Here is a 25,153-nt window from a genome sequence, read left to right as displayed (position 1 = left end):
CTCACTCGCAATCGAGGAGGCATTTTCGCATATCAAGCTTTATATATCACTCTGTACTTCTTACTTACTCTACGCTTATATTTAATACGAATAAGATCTATTTTTTTCTAATTTTCAAGTGTTTTGATACTTGAAAACGACCTTTATATTACGTGCGTTCTAAGGTACCCCTGTGTTAGAACGTTTTCGAGTATCAGAATACAGATATAGATAAAATAAAATTATCAACCTTGTGTTAAAGCTTAAATTCGTGCACAACTCTTCATGCAGCCTTCTGGGCAGAGCTGTTAGGATTAGGGACTCTGAAACGAGTTAAATACGGTCAACTTTCCTTTAACGTCAGCGTTAGTTTCAAATAAGACTCCGGGATTGTACTAAGGGTTTCTACAGATTAAAAAAGAAAATAACGCTGTTTGTTTTAAAGTCTACCGCATTTGGTTCTATTGGTTTGTTTCAATGATGAGTTACCAAGCTTTCAAGTTGAACCTAATTTGGTCCTTTTTACTTCTTAGTGTCTTAGTGTGATCTAGAGTTGTGATCTTAGTGTGATCTCGTTTGACGCTCGAAACCAATCGATCCTTGTTTGGTGTGCATACTAAGGGTATGAAGTGTAAAGTCTACAACCAATGCAGTGTCTCGCTCGAAAGAGAAGTGTAGCACGGCGCCACACTATAATCGCACTAATTAAAGATTGCATCTACACTTAGGAACGCAACGCATATCCAGTGAGCCAATGATAGGCTTTAACTACTCGGTCATACATTGCGTCGGTTAATCATACCTTCCGAGAGGCAACTAATGAACGAATTGACTTTCTTACGGATAAACAAGAAGGGCTCAAAATAAAGGTTTTGCTAGTTTTACATTGTCGTGATAGTAGTGCAATTTGAGGCCTTTACCTTATCTACGTATGAGATTTTGGTAGTAGTAAGCTCTAATCTCATACGTAGCACTACCGCCATGCTTATTTCTGCCGCTAAGCAGCATTATTGCGTTTGAATTTTAATTCTTAATTCTAATACTTAACATCTACGCCTCACGTTTGTGATAAACGGTGGCACTTTGTAGGGCCTGTTTCTTGCATGCCCTGCGAAGTGTTTCTCTGTTCATAGGCGATGGTTTTCGACTTACCGTCTGGTAGAAAATCTCCTTGGCCCGTCTTTAAATACAATTAAAAACGACATATGAGTTACTCGCAAAATCGTCTCAGTGCATGGAACGCATCGGAAGCATATAAATTACAATGTTCGTTAATAGATCACCTTTTAAGAAAGCTTAATTATTTTATAATTTTGACGGCCGATTGGCGCAGTTTGCAGCAACCCTGCTTTCTGAGCCCAGGGCCGTGGGCTCGATTCCCACAACTGCAAAATGTTTGTGTGATGAGCATGAATGTTTGTCAGTGTCTGGGTGTTTATATGTATATTCTAAGTATTTATGTATATTATTCGTAAAAATATTCATCAGTCGTCTTAGTACCCATAACACAAGCTACGCTTTCTTTGGAGCTAGATGGCGGTGTGTGTATTGTCGTAGTATATTTATTAATTTATTTCGTTATTTCACCCACAAATATAAGACAATGTAATACCGTGAAGTGTGAAATCAGAAGTAATTTCCGAAAATTTCAAACTCGTTGGTGACCGTTTCTCGCCGTTTTGGTCCGCTACACGATCCCCTTTCTGGTTATGGCGAAACAACTTTTATTGCGCTCGCGACATTTTATTGCAATGCGTTCGAGTTATTTACTTAGCAGACATCAAAGTTATGTTTTTTGTTTACAGGTATGGTTCCAGAACGCGCGTGCGAAATGGCGGCGCATGGTGACGAAGCAGGAAAACAAAATGGCGGACAAACTGTCTCCGGACGGTTCGTTGGAGATGGATATGTACCACGGACCGCTGGGATCCATCCAGTCGCTACCTCCGCACAGTCCTCCTTACAGTGTTATGGGGGGCCCGCCAAGTCCAAATTCGATGGACTGTCCATAGCCCCAGTTTTGCGCTTTATGAGCGCTTTGCAATTGAACGCTCTAATCGAACGGTGGACGAATAGAGCAGGACAAATCATTAGTGATGATAAAAATCACATAGTACAATGTGTTGTGAAATCTTTGTAAAAAACTAAGGACTGCTGACGCGGAGAAATGGTGCGGTGAGTTAAAAAGTGAAACTGAATTCGGTGTAAAATGTACATTTATCAAATTTTCAAGAATAAAATGTTGTAAATTCGATTTCAAAATTGAGAAAGTTTTTATGTAATAGATACTTGGATTAGCACACTAGACATGCTCTTAGCGGATTAAGGTTAAACTTCGTTCTATAAAATGGTAAATAAGTGGCATAATGGATGTAAAAATAGAGGCAGATATCGTAAGCAATGAAAAATAACTTAGTCCATACTAAAATGGTATTTACGAGTATTACTATATTGTTTTTTCAAAAATCAAAACGAGTCTAACATAATCAGTAAGTAAAATAATCATCGATAACAATGGATTGACAATATAGGTACCAGTTATTATGAAACCTCTCAGAATAAAGACAGAATGAAAACACAACAGATTGTTTTTGGTAAACTAACTAAAAAATAAGAAAAAGCTGAAGTTTCTTTGTTCGCGGATGCTGAAGATTGTGTAATCATACTTATAAGGCTTATTTCCTACGTTTCAATATGTAAACAAGAATAGCATAAAGTCAGTCACTCTGTCGATATTACAAACAGGCTGCATAAGAAATTGGATTATGTGTCATCCATCCGTCCAATTTAGGAACGTGTTTTAAAATTGCTTAGGTTTACCTTTATTTTTATGTAGAAAAAGAGGTAAGTAAACTATTGATCGGTAGTAAAATAACCAAGAGTACTTAATTATTCTCTTGTTGTTCTATAATTAATACACCCCTAAGAACCTGCTCTGAGCAAAGCAAAATCGAATATCGCATCAAAATCGTCCCAGTACCAAAATTCTCACAAACGCACACACACATATTAGAACTCTACCGCGAAACGTTTAGGTATACACAGAAGAGTATATTGATGATCTCTAATTAAATTAATTGACATGGCTGGAAAGATTTGTACAGTAAAATTTATTATTTAGTTTATGGCATTATTCAGTGCGGTGTGAGCAATGATTTCGCATGAACGCGACTTTTCATAAATAATGTTCTGGTTCTTCTTATTAAATATCCTTAACTGATGAATTATTATATTGTTACCTTAGATGTCTTAGCGCAACAACGCATAAAAGTATATTAATATCAGTATAAGTTTATTGTGTATCCAGATTTGATTCACTATAGAAGACTAATCAGAAAAGAAAAAAAATCCATCACATTTTTCTGACATTTTTATGAGACTTACTGTGTATTCAAAAATTGTATTCTTCTTCGATTACTCCTAAAGATAGCGACCGTTGACAAAAGTAATCTGGACAACAGCATGCTTTCCTAAAGCCAGCTCTAGAAAAATATAATTTTTTTTTTACTTATTGTGCATATAATCTTTAATGTGTAGTAGGACAACCGTGAGTAGTCGCTAAATAAATATAGATCTGTCAAAAAAGTTTAAGAATTTAAAGTGGTAATTTTGTAGTAAGTATGAATAACTCTTTAATAGTGTGATAGTGATAACTCATTTAACTGTGACACGGATGTATGATCAGACCATACGTATTTAACCTTTATACAAAGCTATGTATCTAAATTTGGCACTCATGAAATTTGAAAATTAAAGGCGACCATTTAAACAGAAACGTATGTAATTACCTAATATTATTTGACAATACATTTTGTCATAAATGTATAAGTTAATAATTAAATATGAGGAATCGTGATAACGAATTTAAAATCCGACAACTGAGTTAAGTTGCAAGCTTTTTAATTTCTTTAATTCTATAAAAATGCTGCCAGTTTCTTATGAATAACACATAAAGTCAAAAGTCAATAACGTACTATTTGTTGTCAAATTTGTATTATGATTGAAACTAAATAATCAACAATTTAAGTACATTCCTGTTTAAACGTTAAACACGCGAGCGTAACCAATCGCATATTAATAAACTGCAATTCATAAAAAGAGACACACCACCCCCGTCACGTTTGTGCGTAGGTCTGAACGGTTTAAACTCATAAACTAACGATCAGATTTACGTATGGGTCTCACCATTAGTCGGAGGGACTCGTCAGGCATGTTTAGGTGTATAATTTATTGAGATTTTGTGTATTAATTGGCTAAAATGCGACGATGATTGTTGAAGATTTCGGAAATAATCATGCCAACTGCGAGCTATACTGGCGGGTGCCGCATAAACCAATGAGAGTTACCTAAATTTATAAAGAAATCTGCGGAAAGAGTCCTCTTAAAAATATATTTTAAACAGTAGCAACGTAAAATGTCTTTCTTCTGATGTTAGCACACAATAACGGGAAAAAAATGCCTTTATCTTTAAAATTAAGTGACTTTTCATTTCATTTGTTTCAAATTTAATAAAACCATCGTGTTCTGCATTTTATCTAGATTAAAACTGTCTATTTGAGAAAACAATAATTCAAAACTGTAATTTTTTTTAAGTGTGTTTACGAAAAAACAACTCTGCCCGCATAAAATGCAAGCGTGCGCCGCACGCCGTTCAAGGACTAAAAATCAAATATTTGCAGGACCTTATATGAAAAACTTTTAAGTGTTTTACGTATGTTGGATTTACATCAGTTGCATTTTAATTTTACCTAGATACTCGACGCAACCGGCTGAAACGATACTATGGCAGAAAAAAGTGCAGGCATACATTAAACTGTGCTAGCCGTGTGAAGCGGGGACAAGTTGCTAGTAATGAAATAAAGGTGAAATATGATTGCAGTTAAGCCTTTATTATCGCCCCGCAATGTTGTGTAGCATTTTTCGTAAGTAGATTGTTTTATTTAAGGTTAAAAGAAATAATGTGACTTTCTGAAATTCATACTCTGAGTGACTAAATAATAATATGACTTAAGGCTTCTAGATGTTGAATGTGTAACTTTTAACAGGAAGGGGATTTATGTTTAGATTTCAATGAAACGATATTATGATGGAAGATTTTTTAATTAATATATACTATTTATTTATTGAATCCTATATTTAATTTATTTTGTAAGTTAAATTTAAGATGTAATAGGTATATGTGAAAAATATTCCATAGTAAGATAGATTAGTGTTATAACTTATAATATAGATTGATAAGAAATTTCAAATAAACTTTCAGACATACGAGTCAAATTTTGTATAGATATAAATGTTTTATCTTGCCACCTTCAACCTTACTACTTTAAGGTGAATTGTCATACTAGTTTTGGTAATAGTTATAAATCGAAAAACATAAGCAAACAAGCAAATTTGATATGATAAATAAGGAACGCCGTAAACTGATGAAATTCTAAAGGAGTTCATTTTCCTTTGTAAATAATGGAAGTATTTATATAACAATAATACATAAAAATAACATGCTTTAACTAAAAAAACTCTATTGTGACTATTCATCTTAAATTGTCTTTGTCTTGTCTTGTTCTCTATCTTTGACACTTATTTTTGAATACGAATAAATTTGCTACGTACATGGCTGTCATGAATGATTTTTTAAATGTAAAAAGAATCAATTATACTAAAAATAATAATTTTAATAATAATTATGACTTTTGCAAGAAAACATTTTAATTTAAATCCACCACTCCATCTATCCATCAGTTAGGTACTATGTACAAATGAATATATTACTTAACATGTAAATAATAATAAACTAAACGATTATCATATCCAAGCATTACGGTAATTTAACACAAAAGGACGAGTAGACAAAAGACTAGACGGCAATTCACTATAGAATTATTGTGTAACAATCTCTTTTAGTCTTAGGCATAACCTAAGTTTAATATTTACTAAGTACATGCACTGGTAGTTCCTTTTTTGTATAAATACGAGTATAATATATTATCTACTTTTCATTATTTAAATGATATCAGTACGATATCATATTGTCATAGATGACACATTTGTTGGGCTACACGGAAGACATACAATGAGTCAATATTATAAAATAATCCCGAAATATTCAAAGGAAGGACAATAAATAGTATGTATAAAAAATATGTAGTATAGTATGTTCAATTTAATTGCATACAGTTAAAAAATCTTTAACGATTTTTATGGTAGGTCTATTTATTTATGCAATAAAAAAGTCATAGCGTTGGCCAAACCATGATAATAGATTTCACCTTGAATGGTTGAAATATTTTGATTCTTTTTATTTGGGAAATACAACATACAAAATGGGTATATGAAATAAGTTAGTATCTTGAATCTTGTAGACTGTAGACGCAGAGTAGCAGCCGTTGGTAATAAATTACTGCATTAAAAGACAGGCCACCGGGTGCTGTGTGTGTTGTATATTTGCAGTAAGACCATAGATACAACAGTCGATGAAAAAAGAAAATAAGATTACAACCAATTATCGTTGGTTTTATACCGTTTTATATGATATTTTATTACTTCAGATATTAACTTACGGTATGTACCACTTCAAACAACTTAATATATGTAACGTCCATCTTTTATGTCCTCCGTGTACTCAACGAGTAGATAATTAGAAATAAATCAAATGTATGAATTAAAAACAAACAAAACTCTCCATACAGATACGCAACAGCCACTCAACTGGATAATTTACTCATGTGACTTAAATTATTACGATCTGTTAATAAAAATATTTCCAACCTAACCGTTTCTTTATTTCTTATATTTTAAGACATTCTTTGTTCAAGCCACGATGCAACCATACATGGTTTTTACTACCGACTCTCAGCACAACGACCAACAAGTACCTACTATAGTCCGGCCGCTGAATGAACGAGTTCCTAACTTCAATCAGTTGGTCATATAGAACCAATAATAGCAATAACGAACGAATGAGGTTGGTCATATAGAACCAATAATAGCAATAACGAACGAATGACATAACCTTGTTACATCGAAGTAAAATTAATATAAGTTTACTTAAAAAAAAATTGACAAAAAGACGCCGACGGTGCCAAGTGAAATGTAGAAAACTACTGGTACTTTCCTTGCTTCTATGTAAAAAGGAATACGAAGTATGTAATCTATACATAGTAACGGTCGGGTAGTAGAAGTCGGGTTTTTTTTGGTCAAAAATTTTTTTAGTGGGTAGGTTAGCAGTCATATCTTATTAATTATAGCCGAATGTCAACTGCTCATAACCTTCTACAAAATCATGCTTTTCCCGAAGTCGGGGCGTTAATGCTTGAGGAGTTCTCCCGGCACTTCACCATCAGCTACTTTACTGTGACGAGCATAAATTGCATACCTACTATATACCATAACCGAAACGCAATGTAAATTGTAATACTTATTATTGTGTAGTTCCGGTGGCCATCCGTGGTCTTCATCATCAGTTTCACTTGACCAGATGATGGTCAAGTGCAATGATACCGAATGCACACGTTTCTTTTAAAACTACTCAAATCGCTATAGGTGCCCATATAATGTCTGAAGAGTTCCCTCAATTTCTCCAAGATTCCTTCAACAAATCTTGACCTGATGAAAATGCGACACAAGTATACCGTCTCAAACAAAAAAATCTTTTTGAAATCTCATTTTAAAATTTAAAATGACAGAGTTCTGAGCTAGCAAATATATCAAAAAAAAAACATCCAACCGAATTGACAACCTCCTCTTTTTAGTAAGTCGGTTAATAACTATAGTTTTCTATGATTATCATGCTTAAGCAGAGCAAATAAATACACACTTAATTTATGAAAAAAAAATACCTACATTTAGCGCCACTTCAAAATAAACCTTAAGTTATATTATCATCAGTTCAACGGTAAAACTTTCTAACTAAACTAGTCTCATTTTTAAAACATTTGTCAATTACTTATCAGCTTTTGTGAATTACATAGGTGATGAATTTTTATATTCACTGATATTCACTCGTACTTTAGATGCTTCCCGCGCTTTCACCCGCATTATGGCTCACGCGGCCACAGGCGTTGTAATAATAAATAGATACTAATGTACAGAAAATATAACCTTTTGTCTTTAAAATGTTAATAATCTTAGTTATGCTGATGATATGGTTCTGCTGGGTCCAACAGTTAGGTCAATAAAAGAGTTGTTAAAAATTTGTGAGGTGTACGCAGGCAGTCATGGGCTCATATATAACGAGAAAAAGAGTGAATACATGATCTTTAGGGCAAAAGGTATACCGACAAAAGAGTGTGAAGTGAACTGTATCATACTGAATAGTCGCCCGCTTAAATATGTTAAGCATTTTAAATATCTAGAACTTGTCGTTACCGATGACCGTAAGGATGATGCAGACATAGAACGAGAGCGTAGGGCTTTGGCGGTGCGCTGTTTGCTTGTTTGCTTGGTCCGCAAGTTTGCCTGTTGTAGTTATGAAGCAAAAGTTAGTTTGTTCAAAGCCGTTTGTCAAACCTTATACACGGGATCCCTGTGGACCAATTATACACAGGCATCGCTAAACGCCCTACGAGTTCAGTATAATGATGGTATCAGTACGCTGGTGGGCTTACCCCGTTATTGTAGTGCATCAGAAATGTTCGCGATGGCTCATACTGATGACTTTTTTGCCATCAGAAGAAATCGAATAGCATCCTTAATAGAAAAGAACGCGGGTAAGCAGTAACGGCATTCTGAAAGCACTAATAGATCGATACGACTCTCCAATTTACAAGTTGTATATTAAACTCCAAGAAGGGCTGCCTGGACGCAGAAATTTTAATTTGTAACTTTTTTTTATTTATATTGCATGTTAATATTTAATGTAAGTTTTTTATTTTTTTGTTTAGTTTAGTTTTTAATTATTCTATTTATGTTATAGTGTTGTGCGTAGTGATGGGTCATAGATACCAAATAAATAAATAAATAGAGCTGCACGCCTTACTTATAGACGTAAACTCTGCCCTCCCGCAACGGCGTTATCGCAGTGTACTTAATATTTATATTATCGTCTAAACCATGAGTCCAAATAACATGCTACAAAGAGCAAAGTTTATCTTTATAAGATTGTCTTGATAAAAAAATACTTAAATGGTAAGGATTAATAATCTATGCCTCATATCATATTCTATGATTGAAAATCATCTTTTATAGTTTTAATTATATTGACACAAAATACGTTTTGCTTATTGGTAGAAGATAGGTTCTAGTCTAGACTTTTCTATCTCTACTTTTTCAAGATGAATATTTTTGCATCAGATAGTATTTACTTATAACAGCTTAGTACCGCAAGATTGATCTTTTCTACAATTTTTTTAGGCTGAAATCTAATAGTATGCATGCGAAAGTCGATGCGTTGATTTGTTACCTATTTTCTGGCTTGAAAGCTTAACCGATCTTGATGAAAATTTGCATACACATAGCCTAATGCTAGAGGATAAAGGATATTTACTTTCTGTTAAACAAAATAAGTGGATGTAGACGTAGTACATATTCTAGCTATACGCTGGATCAAGTTTCACAATAATTTATATATCTGCCTTCCGAACCGGTGGTAGAGTCGCTACAAACAGACGACGTTTCAAAAGTGCTTATAAATTACGCCTACTTCAAATAAAGGAATTTTGAATTTTTTTTTTAATTTTAGATTCTGAAGGCGAGCAGTTTACCGGTAAGTGCTGCTAAATAAGGTTGAAAGAACATAATCTATGCAGTTTTTACAGCGTCTAAAATATATTTTATTCTCGACTATATTTATTACTAAACGGTAGTAGGTTTCATAAAAACTGGGAAAAAACAAAACAATACTATAAATTAAATCTATTTTTTTATGAATGCTATTTTATACTTACTGATATTTTATTCGAGCCTAGGTAAGAATAATTTCAATAAAATACAAAATTTATTATGGACTCATGGTTGCGTCGAAAATAAGAAAATTCTATGATTACTTCCAACGTTGCATACTGTAATAGAATCCAGTCATGTCACGATCTCGGGCAGTTACGCCGCATTGCAGTTCAACCAATAGTGTGAATTAATCATATCGTAAACCGAAGCAGCGTTTATGATTTTCATATTCGGAACAAGAAGTTGTTAACCAAAGATAACATAGGAAGGTAGATTCAATTATTATATACCATGCTTAAGATTTTGGTGATCAAAGCTTCTTCACACAAGAGTCCTTGTAAAAATTGCTGCAACTAGTTGCCGTGGCAAAGTAAACTAAGCCAATAAGACTGGACTGGACAACGACCCTGGACTGGTCTACGCAGCGTTGGTCTGTCTCCAACGAGAAAGACAGATGCGTCAATCGAGTCGGTGGGAGCCGCTGGGAGCCGCTGGAAACCGCAGTACCAAGATCGTTGATCTCGGAACTCCCTACAAAAGACGTAAATCGGTTGAAGTGACGATAATGATGGTAATAGCCGTGATTACGCGTTCAAGTCATTCTAGAATCATTAAAAAGTCGAACTTATACATCTTTTGTATCTGGTACATGTAGGTAAAAGTCAGAAAGCTAAAAACTCATAAACGTAAAAAGCAGTCATTATATTTAGTCTGTGTTCAAAACAAGTAAAACTTAAAACATTTTATGAAAATGAATTGGCCAAATTGAATTTGTATTTCGTTTTGGTTAATATCAGCTTGGGCTTAACACAAAATAATAAAATATGACTACAAATAAATTGTGGTAAAAACAACGATTTAGCTGGGGTAAATTACAGTTTTAGTGTTTTGTTCTAATATCTTCTTCAAATATTTTTTGATTTTATTTACCTACTTCTAAAATAAGGACTGTATACATAAATGCTGACCTTATTATAGATACGTAAACACCTTCCAAGCGGTGATAGCCTAGTGAGTAGGACTTGTGTTATGTTTTAAGGAATTAGAATATCACCTGCTTCAACGGTGAAGGAAAACATAGTGAGAAAACCTGCATGCCTGAGAGTTCTGCATAAAGTTCTTAAAGGTGTATAGAGTCCACAAATCCACACACCAACCTCTTTTCATTGTGGGACGAGATCTGTTCCCTTTAGGGGTTGATATGATGATGAAATACCTTCGACATGTGTGCCTTTCAACTACTTTCAAATGTGTGCACGTGGATACCTTTCAGATCTTTATATGGTTGAACTCTCAGGCACGAGGTTTTGCTTAACGTTACTACATTAAAACGAGTGATATATCCCGAAAGGCGTTTCGGGGATCAAACTCGGTAACAATCCCCCACCAAAGGAAATCATAACCACTACGCATCTATCAACGCTTACATCACAGGCACATAATTAATAACATACAGAAACCGTGTACACGAATACAATTGCAGCACCGAAAACCACTCCACTTTAGTAGTGTTTCTCGAACTAACGGTTAGTCACCATTTAGCAGATTTTACCTCTTGTGAGCTAGCAACATTCCGTCGGTGTCAAGTGAGATGTGCGCGGGTTATCACTATTTTTGGACACAATAAACAATAATGGGTGAATGAGGATTGTGTTTGTTCTTAATTCAATGATCATAGGCTTATAAGTGTCATTATTTTTATACTACGCTACTCTTGGTAATTTATACTAGATACTAATTAGTGGCAGTGTCACAAAAAAAAATTATTATGTTTAAGTTAGCCTGTGATTTGTTTATTGAAAGTTTTTCTTTTATAACATGTATTTTCATATTCATGTTATTTATGTTTTCCTGTCAATATTTATTCCTCATTTTTTTTACTCATTACGGGGTTATTTTTAATCATATTAAGAAAATCATAGCAACGTTCTTTCTACAAAGGCCTTTTGGAAGCATTTAAGAAAAGTCCTTTAGTCCGTAGTGGCTACCTATTAGGACCTCTACCCAGATTAGAATGAAAATTCTACCGTAAAGAAGCTAGTTATAAACTAGTTAGCTACCTGGCGCAGCAATAAACAACATTTCTTAATCTTTGTATATTTTGTAGAGACCAAAATATACAAAGATTATATTTTGGTTACCCTCCTAGCCACAAAACCGTGCTCTTTGCAGCACGATTTTGCGTACTGGTACGGTGCTAGCTTGCTACCATCTTAGACTGCATCAAAGTAAGCGTAGCTTGTGTTATGGGTACTAAGATGACTGATCAATATTTTATGAATAATATACATAAATACTTAGAACATACATATAAACACCCAGACACTGAAAAACTTTCGTCCTCATCAGACAAACATTTTCCAGTAGTGGGAATCGAAGCCACGGCCTTGGACTCAGAAAGCAGGGTCGCTGCAAACTGCGCCAATCGGCCGTCAATGTTAAATATTGATTTATCAAAAAACATCAATACTGCTAATATATTTATTAAATTCTCCCTGCGGAGGCGGAGGCTCTCAGATCAGGTTGGTTTTTCATAATTAATGTTTTATTAATTAATATTCCTTCAACAAGGGTTTAAACTTATTATTTAGGTATCTATTTACATATTACTAGCTGCTGCCCGCGATTTTGTCTGCTTTGTGTTTAAACCATTTTGTAGGAACACTTAAGAGATGTGTGGCAGTAGCAGCAGCAAAAAAAAGTCAAATGCGCTGGGTAAGCAATGTTAACTGGAGTCAGTAAATGGATGGGAACCACTTAGGAGATTGTAGTGTACGTCCGTTTCAGCATTTATCAATTAACAACGAATATTAACCGTTAAGTCAAGAGAGAAGATACTAAAATACGTAGTTCTAGTTATAGTTTTTAAAAGGAACTTTTTCAATTAAGTGTAGGTCAGTCATAACTGGTTGTTTCGATGTAGTCCTAACATTTTTTTAATTCGCGATAATTTCTAAATTGAATGTCCGATTAGAATGAATTAAAAATTATGTTTCCGCATTAAAATACCTAGGATGATAAAACTATTTACTTGAATTTGAAGGGAGAGGTTGTCGGTGTAATTACAGGCACTTGAGGCTATACACGTACGCCACTATCACTTTACGGCAGGCGTTTACAGGACTATCTGCTTGGTGCATCAATAAATAATCAAAAAAAAAACAAACAAAAATTAATACTGCGGTACAAATGTGTATAAACCAATTTAAGTATCTAAAATTTTAGAACACCATAGCAGCTATTGCGTCTTAACAATAATAATTACCTCGCCGACTTTTTTGTAGTTCATAATGATCCCGAGGAACATCATTTTCATTTATCATGAATAGTTTTCGAGCGCACACACACACACACACACAAGTTTTGCTACTTTGTGTTACATAATAGTAATTTTTTAAGGATCAAGGGTACAATTGATTGAGGATACAATTATTTTGAGAGTAAACTAGAGCCTATGTTACTCCGTGATAGTTTAGGTTTCTTTTGACGAAGAGATAGTGAAAACCCGTCCAGTACTTTCCGAGCCAGTTGGGTACAAAGAAGCAAACAAAAAACCTTTATTTTTGTAAAAGGTTTTTATAACAGCTTCTCGCTTCTCAGTAAATAAACAATTTAACAGGGCTCAGTAATACAACTAGGGCTTATTTATATTATATATATACGTAGCTAGTCTTATATCTTCCTAGTAAAGTTAAATTGGAGGGATTTTATCGTTTTAAATATTTTTTTTAAGATTGATCTTCTCTTAGTTTCAAAATAATGTCTTACGCGTTTAGGCAATATAAATGTGATCAAAATTTAAATATAGATACATATTAGATTATATTAATCATCATAATGACGGTGTAGGAAGTATGTTACGTCGATCGTATACCTTTATGATATTCAAAACACAATAATTATAAAACTAATAAAATGTTTATGATATCGAAAATTCAATAATTCAATACTTACGTGACAATACTGAAGTATACTTTTATTAACATTGGTACAAGGTAAAGCATGAAAACGTGTCTTTAAAGAACAGAACGTGTTTTTTCAAATACATAAGTGCTACATATATTTTAAAATCTTATCCATGATAAATAATGTGGCTCAGAATTTATAAAATTTCATATAGATAATCCAACTGATCTTATTTAAAATTTGGTATTAATTATGTATATGTATTTGATTCAATACTCATAAAAAACTATTATATCTCAAATTGATTTTATACCTATGAAAAGGCTTGTTATATAGTACTGATACTGGTACGTGCTGATGTAGGTGTAATTAGCTGGGGATACATGTGCGTAATGTGTAAAAAATAAAAAGGTTTTGTAGTGATTACCTATAAATGGACGGGGGAGTTTTTCACTGTTCAATAATTCTTCCACGTTACTGTTGGAGCAAGAAATAAGCCCCCATGCTAGTTGCACGCGTCATTTAATTTAAGGATTGCGTTCAGAAGCTAAACTTTAGAATTACGAGCTGTCACATAGGCGCGTCCAGGAGAACTTGAGTTATGTTGTTTTAATTAAAACAATAAATAAGGCGGGTCGGCAGCTGGGCCTTTGGGTGGTCCCATCGGATTCCTTATTCGAATGCCGGCCTTTATCAGTACGGCGAAGATCGGCACTAGGCGCACCTCGCTAAGACGCTGCCCAGTTCTACCTAAGAAAAATCTAATATTCTAATCTATCTATACGTAGGTAAGTACGAGAAGAATATACTATTAAAAGCGTTATAATTTTGTGTAATATTCAGATATAGTAATAATAAATGTAATTTACTCTTTATACCGAAGTAAAAATTATAGAAAATAGAGTCTTTTAAATTATTCTTCTACAATTATGTCAATCATATTCAAAACATACCCTAATCGGTTTGTATGCTTCCTAGAAAACAAAATGGGTAGGATGCACTTTGTCGGGTGTGTGATACCTATCCACGACCAAACCTTCAAGAACAGATAAATTTAAAGATTACGAATTCGCCCGGTCCGGTAGCGAACCAGGGTCCCCTCGCACGTAAGACCATAGGTTCACCACTGCGCCAAGGAGTTATTCAATTTGGTTGTTCATTTGATTAAACATTATGTTCAAAACGTCCCTGTTTTATATGTACACAATATTTTCGTTAATTTGATCCTCGTCAGCTTACAATTTCGGTGTGAATTTATCCAATACAATCCTTAATTCGACGACCTTGCATCGTCCGCCCATTGTTCAGTTCCAAAAGTTCAAAGCGTGACCTTCAACAGCCAATATACTTTCAACAGTTGTGCTAAGATCCAAGTCAAAAACAATACATTATTTGTTATTATTTTTTGCATAATAAATCTGAATAGTTGATTTTTTTTCACGGATGAGTCGAATGTGAATATTTTTTTGTATATATATATATACATACTATTACAGAAAGATCAGTTTATGTCATTCGTGCTTATTTATTTTACACATAATATTTTACAATAAAATGTAATTTATATCTTACACCATGAAGCAGTTTAAAAATAGTGAATGTGACATGTTACAAAATAAGAGCTACACTGTCACAAACAGAATTAATTAACAATATTTGACAAGGCATTTAAGAAAGGAAACAGGAGGAAAGTCTTTTTAACATACCTATTTGAAAAGTATGCGTGATGTGTCATACACATCACACATACCTTTCAAGCATTAGTCATGTGTTTCTTTCTGTCGTATTTATTTTCATGGTGTTGACTCCATCTTTGCGGATTTCTAAGGGCCTGTCTTTGTTGTGGTTGGATAAAAACTGGTCTTGTGCTCTTGCACGTTTGCAATCCGGTAGCCACCATTCAAGGGTAAAAGAGATGGAGCATAAGACGATAACACTTATGTGAAAAGGACAGATATACTGATTCGATTAACGGTACGACAACTTTTGGTACCGACTTTGGCGCAGTTTTATTTTATTTACATAAATAATTCTCAGAATCGAAGCGCGCTTCATCGATTTATGTCGCTCAGTTCCTATTTACTTGGCCAGGAAATGCCTCTCTGGTGATTGTTTTAAACAAAAAAATGTCAACCAGTTTTCCTGCGTCGCCGCACGGTAGAAGATGGCAATCGAAATATAATATGGAGAGTATGTACCTACTGAAAAGGTTTTCTGTCGATATCTGTAGCCATATATAATAGCAGGTATTGCCTAGAAAATATAAAAATATTAAATTAATGATTAATTTAATGTAGTTAATTATTAACATGACCTATCATCTACTGTATGAAGTATAAAATTATTAGTGTCCTGTATGGATAATAATACTGTAATAATTATACTCATTTTTCAGGTTTTTGTATATCTGCCATGTTAAAAAAAAATCAGTTCTAGCCCGGAGTTCGGAAAATCGGACAGCACGTTAAGCTGTCGCGCGTCGGTCCGTCGGTCGGTCGTCGGTTCGCATGGAGGTTATAATCACTTGTGATAATAGTCGTTAAAGCCCAGAAACCCGTATTGGAGTAGCGTGGAGGGTCTATGCTCTTATTTCGTCCTTTCTATGAGAGTTGAGGCCTTTGCCCATCAGTGAGATGTTATTAGGCTGCGGATGATTACGATGATATTTATAAGAGTTTGCCTGGCTGCTTCAACGTAGGCAATGCTCCCGGTTTGACATTAATGATTTTCAGAGTTCGATCCGGCAGTGAATTTAATACCACCAAAAGAACGGTGAAATGAAAAAAAATCCAAAATGGCTATTTCCATAAAATAATTACAATATCGGCTTTTTTGTTTATTCATCGATGATGATAGATTATCTGTCAATAATTTCTCAGCATACCCTGGACTTAAAAAACTCCATCTCCATACCTGGGTGATTACGTTCAGCCGCAGGTCGTGGACTGATTAAACCTAATATACCTACTTTACTTTTTGAAGGCCGATTGGCGCAGTGGACAGAAACCCTGCTGTCTGAGTCTGAGTCAAGGCTGTGGGTTCGATTCCCACAACTGAAAATGTGTGTGTGATGAAAATGAATGTTACTCATATGTATATTATAAATTAAAATATTCATCAGTCATCTTAGTACACAAGCTACGCTTACTTTGGGTCTAGGTGACGATGTGTGTATTGTCTGTCATCAGTGGACTGTTATGTGCTATTGATGACATAAAGGTAGCATGTTCATGGCTGAAGTTTTCCATATTTGTTCACGTGCTTTGCAAGATTTCGCAAAATATTAAAAAAAAAACAAAATTCATTTATTTTAAGTACTACTTTATAAGCACTTTTGAAACGTCTAGCAGGTATATCTGCTTGTAGTGACTCTACCACCGGTTCGGAAAGCATATTCTTGCTCTTTTCGTACATCAACATTTACAATCAATTTTCTATCTTCAATCTGCCTTGTCAGAAAGAAATGTACCAAATTTATAGTACTCGCAGTATTAGACGAATAAAGACTTATTCGTCTAATACTGCGCTCCCGCTTATATTATCCATACATATTTATTTTAAAAGATCGTAATCTACTGAAATTCAACCACAAGTACCTCTTTAGAAACAGCTAAGTTTATACCCTCTAATTATCTAAAATTTCATCTCAAGGAACCTACTAAAATAACTATGTTATGCGTTGATAGATCAGTCAGAGTTTCAGTCATTCCTTTTACACTCACTCTCAGAACATAAAATGAATTCTTATTTCAACCGCATTAGGTTTAAAGCCCATTTGCCACGTGACATTTTGAGATCAAACCGTAGCGGCAAGTGTTTTTTTTTATGCGCTTATAAACGATGGGCGCACGCAATGTACCGTGCAATTTCAAACGTTGGGGCGTTATGCCCACATTTGGTCGTGTCAAACGATTTGTACAGTCGACAAAACAAAGTGTGGAATAAAATGATTCTTTATTTTTCTTTTAATTATAAACACTATCGCATTTATTTTTTATATGTTTATCTGTTTGATAAATAGTGATTGCCTTGTGGGTAGCATTCAGCTTTGCTTTCAGCGGGACCAACTTCGATCCCCGTCGACCTCTAACTGTTCGGAGTCATGTTCGTTATATCATATGCTTCAACGGTGAATTAAAACATTGTGAGGAAATTCCCATGCAAGAGAGTTCTCCATGTTCTCAAGAGCTTGTAAAGTCTACCAATCCACATTTGGTCAGATATCTACTGCTTAAGTTCGACCGAAACAGAATAACAACATTCTGAGAGGGAACCTGTGCTGTGTAGTTGGCCAATAGTTGGTGGATAACGAAGATGATGATGTTTGTCTTTTCATACGAATAACAGGCAGTATTAGGTATAGCAGGACAATCTTTGAAGCCTGAGACGAAACCTTTGCGAATGTGATGAGTATTTATGCCCAAACAATTTACAGTACCAATCTTGCAAATTGAAATTGCATTATATTGAATATTCATATATAGGAATGATTTATTACAATAATAATATCACGCGTAAGAAGTCGCGGGATGAAAATATATTATCATTATCATCAGTAGCGTTAGGCTCGATTTTATCGTTGAATTTAAACACGATTATACACGTTAATCTGGGCTAAGGACTGCAGTTTTTTGTCCCTGGCGCAGTGGTGACCGCTGTGGTCTGTCCTGGGAATTTAAGTGGGAGGTCCTTGGTTCAATTCACGGCAAGGGCAATGTATAATTTCTGAATCAAAATTGAATTAACGATGGTGAGCGTCACTAGACCAGATCTACCCTTAACAATTTTGATCGTTACCATCTTAGACTGCATCATCTATTACCACCAGGTGAGATTGTAGTCTAGGGAGAAATTTTAGTGGTATAATAAAACAAAATGTAGTTTTGTAAAACTGGGTTTCCAAGTTAGATTATCATGCACGGGGTATTCACGTTAGCGTAAATCTGTCATTTTAAATGGGAGAAAAAGCGCGAAGATTAACTGTTAAAAACCATACAAATTTAACAGATTTACGTTACTCTAAAGTTTGTTAACTCAAAGATCTAAACTAGGGGTACGGCTTATGATAAATGCCCCACTGTGTTCAGGCGTGCATTTGCCTTGTAGGAAAAGGGGCATTAGAGGTAATACCCTGCACGCTCCTCCGAAACAGCTTTGTAGTCTTTTAGCGTTTATTTACTCCTGGTAATGCTAACTTCCTAATTTGTATTCGGATAAAACAAAAACAAAATAGTAGGTACTTAAGGCACTGAGAAATTCTTGACAGAAAAACTGGTTTCCAATTACAAATAGCCTCGATCAGAGAGGCATTAGCGTTCGGCATTTTCAAACTCCCTACTAGTTTTTTGTAGTATTTATAGATTCTTACTGTTTCTAAATATTTTTCCTTACGACACGGAATTAATTAGTAAGGAATACGCGGAAAACCCTACGTAAGCTGAGGCTTGATCGATAGAACATTTGTTTTAGCGGTGGAATGCTTTCTAATTAATTATCTATTGGCACGAATTTTGATTTACAGGGACATTAAAAAAAATCGAACCACTTTAAAATATTAATGTATTGATAACATAAAAGTGTACCTACCTACTCGTATGTCAAGTTCACCTGCCTATCAGATAATGACCTTCGCACACCGTTCAGTTGACTACTCGTTGACTACACGTCACACTCTACAATACTTTAAAGGTGTTATCACATCACACGAATATTATAAAGTTTGTAAAGTGTATGTTTTATTCTCATTCGCGCTGCAAGTGCTGCACCAATTTGACTGTTTGATGTTGAAACAGATCATACAATGGTTTAGTACAAATCTATACTTGATAGTAGGTACCCGGAAAATTCCGTGGTGATTTGTGAAATGCTGAATTTTACGTCGCTAAAGCTATAGTTGCTATAAAACAGCTTCTTAAAATTGGTTTCATTCTAGTTGATCTGCGTTTTTTTGTGTTTGTTTTGCACCTAAAACTACTGCATCGACTTGGATGTAATGTTAGTAAAAGATTAACCCTTTGGACAATGCTCTATGTTGTTTCTTAACGGGCGGAAGCTAGTTTGACATAAAGCTCGCATTTCAATGCTTAATACAAGCCAAGTTGCAGTTAATTGGTAGTGTGAGTAGGCCGTAATTCGCCCTATTCGGCAGTTCATTATGACAATGACCCAGGAACGCAGTTCGCACCTTTTTTTAAATGATCGATCCCGTGTCAATTTAGAAAGATCTCAAATGAGAATGAGGTGTTCCACACACGTTGACACTTTTTGTTTCGGACATGGGACACGGGGCACAGCAACTGTCAAAATTAATATTTTATTTTCCCATTAGCGGCGCACTGCGACTTTCAAACGGGTAAGACTTTTTTTGAAGTTATACTTCTTTTGGCGCGTTAGGGAAAAATTATGACACTAAATTTTTACGATGCGCGCGCACACCGTCATAAGTACACACACGTTTTTCTTTTAAGAACCTCAGCAGTTGCTCTTTTCCAATATCATGTTATAATTTGGTAATCAATGTTCTATCTTGAGATGAAAACCACTTCGAAGCAACGAAGCAAACTTGTGTGTTTTTTAGAAATTCATCATTGCGTCTCATTGCTCTCCCATTGTATCAGATACTTTGTTGGCTGAGGGAGTTAGGTTTTCTAAAGGGAGTGAAGGTAGCCGTGTTATGTTAAAAAGCCTATAACCTACTTCAAAAACTAGGCTATCAAATGCAAAAAAGATTTTACATCCTAACAGTTAAAGTTATTAATTAGGTATTATTATTTCAATAAGCGGTGATAGCCCATTGGGTTGGAGTTCGACTTCACTATCGGGGGGCCGAGTTTGAATTCCAGCATGCATCTCTAACATTTCTAAGTTATCAACGTTTTAAGTAATAAAATTTCACTTGCTTAAACGGTGAAGGAAAACATCGTGAGGAAACTTGCATGCCTGATAGTTCTACATAATGTTCTCAAAGGTGTTAGAGTCCACCAATCCGCACTTGGCCAGAGCGGTAGACTACGACCGAAACCCTTGCCAATGTTAACGAAGTTGATATTAAGAGTAATCAAAAAAAGTCAAATAACTACGTAGTTGCTTAAGTAAAAAAGATGCTAAATGAAAGTGTTATTTTATGCTAGTATTACAAAAAGACTATAGATTTGCGTAGCGTCTAAGTTAAATGATTTATTTTAAAATGTTGTAGCTGATTTGACTTAAATTTATGCGTGTAAGAACATTTAAAATATAACGTCATAATCAATGTTGTAGAAGTAATGATACTGATTGATCGGTAGTGGCTATAAAAAAGAAGTTTTGCATGCATTTGTTCTTAGTATGTTCATTCAAATTTTGCGGTGTTACGAAGTCGGGTTTAATTCTTTAAGCTGTCACACTGGCATAATGTTTAAATAAATTTAATAACCTATACCGAAATAATAATCAGTAAAAAATAAGTTCCAACACATTTATTTAATATGTTAAGCTGTTACAACATATTTTGAAAGTCGCTTATATGGATAAAACTTTGAATATTAAAGTACAAAACGGAACTATTGTATTTGAACGACGTCATGTACGTTGAAGCAACGTCGCTTTTATTAGTAATGGTTCCAACTTATCTTGAAAGACACTTGTAAAACTAAAATTTTGAATATTAAAGTACAAAGCGGAACTTTTGTACTTGAATGACGTTAGGTACGTCAAGGCAACGTCGCTTTTATTAGTTACACAGAAAATATCTCCAGGAATATGTAAGGAGAGCAGTCTTTCACTAACAAGCCTCATTACTCATACCGCAAAGTTATTCATGCAGGCTTTTTAGAAGTTCTAAAAGAGAATTTTTCGATAGCATGGTATTTTAATATTTTAACACATTTTTGAATTTTATTCCATTATAAAAATGAAGAAAAAAAATTAAAATTATTAATTATTTATTAATTATTATTATTTTTTTTTTCTTAAATCCGATGATATTGAATTTATCTTTCTCTATCACAGGATAAGCAGCTATATGAATAATGTATTGTCTCGCGAGAAAAAAAGTTCTCATAGGTTTAAAAACTTTGTTTGCTCAACATAGAGTTGTCGTTTAAACCTTTTTTTAAATTTCTTTATCAATCTACACATCTGCACAAATAAATAGAATTGAAGTATCTGTTTCTAATATCTAACTTCAAAAGTTAAGACCGTTTTTATACTTACTCGTACATCCACTGCGTTAGGTTAGAAGGAAGTATATCGACACATCGTATCGATTAATAAATTCGAATTAGTTAAATTTACACGGATAGTACGTTTTAGTAGTTATAGGGGAATAACATTCGATTTTCAAGTACCTACCTTCTAAACTTTAAACGAGAAGGTACGGAAGAGATGTACAGCCCCTCTAGTGTTTTTCGTCCCAGTCACGGCCCATTTATTCGTACGCCCGGATGCGGTAACTTTAGACGCGACCTATTTCTGTGTAGGTATGTAATACGTTTTTGCCGGCGCTCGAAGGAATAAACTTCGCAGCGATGAGCGTAGTTTCTGAATGCCAAGTGAGAGATTGTCTAGCTACGCTTAATTATCCGAACACCTCGACGTTAACTACAATTTATAAAGTTTCGAAAAAGCGAGATTTAGTGAGATTACGGTTTTCCAGTATTGTAACTAGATGGCGCTCCTTCGATACCATGTAAATCTTGTTTACTTTCACGCAATCGAGTAAGTAATCGTACGTAGAAAATCTTACACTTGGCACTCTGTTGTTATCAGAGCCATGCGAACCATATGATTGAGCTAGAAGACTTAAAAAAATACATAGTATTACATAGTATACAAAGTGTAGTAATAAAACCTAACGGGACCAACATTTTTATTGAAATCTTAAGTGATTTCCGAATTCATCTACTGACGAAAAATTTCGATTGCTTCTTTGTCATAAGGACTGTCAATTTTATCATCATCTTCATTGTCTTCTGGTCATAAGGAGTAGGGATGCCCACACGCTTAACATAAAATCAAAGTACATAAATCTGAAACGGAATTTTACAGCCCGTTTCAATGTAAAATATTTAGAGAGACAGATAGAGATGATGAAATTACAAGGTTCTTGTAAGACTACGTCTACGGAACTTTAAATTGGGCGTATTATAATCTCTGTTTTTATGTCGACATTATCAAAAGCATAGATTGTGATTGTCCGAAGTACGACGTGATCACTGAATCGTCTTAGAATTATGCAAATGTATCTACAGTTGAATTGGAAAATAAATTTAGATCGAGTAGATACAAAATGTGAAATTCTAAAATACAAGTGTAAATCTGTAAGTGGAAAGCTATAAACAGAACTACCATTGTAAAGCGTGTTCTTTGCAGGGCGTGCAAAAAACGCGTCCCTTAGGTGTTAGGCTGAAGAAATAAGCGTTGGGGTAGTACTTCCTTGGACGAGCTAAGTCGCAAAAATCTCTACTAATTCTAACTTCTTTTGAGTTTGCCCACTACGAAGCACGGGTATCCTACTACAATGAGAAGGGGTTAAGGCGTTGTAGGGTTGGTTGTCTCCACACACCTTTGAGAACGTTATGAAGAACTCTCAAGCATGCAGGTTTCCTCACGATGTTTTCCTTCACTTGAAGCGAGCGATATTTTAATTACTTAAAACGCACATAACTTAGAAAAGTTAGATGTGCGAGCTGGGATTCGAGCTCGCCCCCCCCCGAAAGTGACGTTAAGCTCCTACCCAATGCGCTATCACCGCTTTTAAATTTTACCATCAGTTCAGATCGCAGTCAAGTACCTAATCCATTAAACGTAAACTGCTAATTATTCCAATTGATTTAATTTAACGTGTATACAAAGTATAAGTACTTAAAATGTGTTAGATGCAGGTTAAAAGTAAGTATACATAATACATGTTGAAAAACGACGCAACCTCCTCAAGACCTCACTATAGGCAATATTAATTTGGCCGTGGCTCCAGGCAGATAAAATCTATATCACAATATTTTGGAGGCGGCGAGAGACGCCGATACCTTCTGTCAGGTGAACTCAATGAATCAAACATAATTGATCGAGCGCTGAGTTGATCGTGCGATGACGTTGTCACCCTGTCAACCTGTACACGGGTTTTTGTCACTTTCGTGTACGTCGGTCTTTTTTTTAAACGTCTATGCTTGGACGCACGATTTTGTCAATGCGTTAGGAAATAGATGGCATTTTTTTTCTTTGCATTCTGTTTCCGAATTAACTTATCAATACTTATTATTACAATATTTAGCAATTTAATGGAACGGAAACTAATATAAAACTGATGAGTATATACTCGGTTAATTTCAGTTCCTGTGCTTAGAGATCAATTTAAATAAAACTATCTCATAAAAAACGTCACGTTGTGTTAACATTTAAAACTAACACATACTGTATACTGAAGCTGTTTTTTATTAGAATAAATAGACATAGAACATATTTATATTAGTTTTTTATCCATAATATCTTCAAAGACGTGCAAGGTCTACTAATCTTCTGGAATAAACTAAAATTCCTTTCCAAAATTCGCAACTCTGATAGTTAAACTTCTTTTATACAAACAACAGGAACTCATAAACTCCGAAAATCTCCGATAACTCCAAAATCTAAGAAGTGCGTGCCTGAGATTAAACTGGGTGCCCCCTAAAGGCATATAAAAAATACTTACACACACTCACCGCTGTCTTCTATTTACCTAATATTTACTAATATTATAAACTAGAAAGTGTTTTATTTGTTTGTTTGTCGTTCCTGTACCCCTAACTAGGCAATTAATCAATTTGTTTTTTGACATCGAGTCACTTGAAAGGGAGAAGAGTAACATAGGAAAACAATAAGAAGGCAGGAGGACAACGGAGTTCAGAAGAAAACCAACAGTTCCCATGTTATTGATAAAAACCGGGCAACAGCTAGTACATAACAAAACTAAATGTTCTGACTGACTCATAATCACCAAAACCACACCACACTTGACGGCCGATTGGCGCAGTTTGCAGCGACCCCGCTTTCTGAGCCTAAGGGCGTGGGTTCGATTCCCACTACTGGAAAATGTTTCTGTGATGGGCATGAATATTTTTCAGTGTCCGGGTGTTTATATGTATTTTCTAAGTATTTATGTATATAATTCATAAAAATATTCATCAGGCATTTTAGTACCCATAACAAAAGTTACGCTTACTTTGGGGCTAGATGGGAGATGTGTGTATTGTCGTTGTACACACATTTTATTATTTCTTTACACTAAGCCTAAAAATTGTACATTTATTTAAAAATCAGGCGGTTGAAAAATAATGTATAAATAAAATAGTTTTTATATTTTTAAATTTAGACAACAAGGAATCCCCTACAGTTAGCCAGATTGGTCCCAGCAGTCATAATCTCTTATCCT

General features: G+C 34.6%; 1 protein-coding gene across 1 annotated transcript in view; it reads left to right on the top strand.

Annotated features, from left to right (window-relative positions):
- The window catches only part of LOC120636675 (protein apterous-like), a 104,327-nt gene extending 102,270 nt beyond the window's left edge, over positions 1-2,057 (top strand). The window contains exon 6 of the mRNA XM_039908241.1: positions 1,785-2,057. Within this exon, the coding sequence (XP_039764175.1) occupies positions 1,785-1,991 (207 nt within the window). The 3' untranslated portion in view covers positions 1,992-2,057. The remainder of the gene's footprint in view (positions 1-1,784) is intronic.
- The last annotated feature ends 23,096 nt before the right edge of the window (positions 2,058-25,153 follow it).

The sequence above is a fragment of the Pararge aegeria genome, chromosome Z, assembly GCF_905163445.1.
Source record: "Pararge aegeria chromosome Z, ilParAegt1.1, whole genome shotgun sequence".
Taxonomy (NCBI): Eukaryota; Metazoa; Arthropoda; class Insecta; order Lepidoptera; family Nymphalidae; genus Pararge; species Pararge aegeria.
This window is presented reverse-complemented; position numbering and strand designations above follow the sequence as displayed.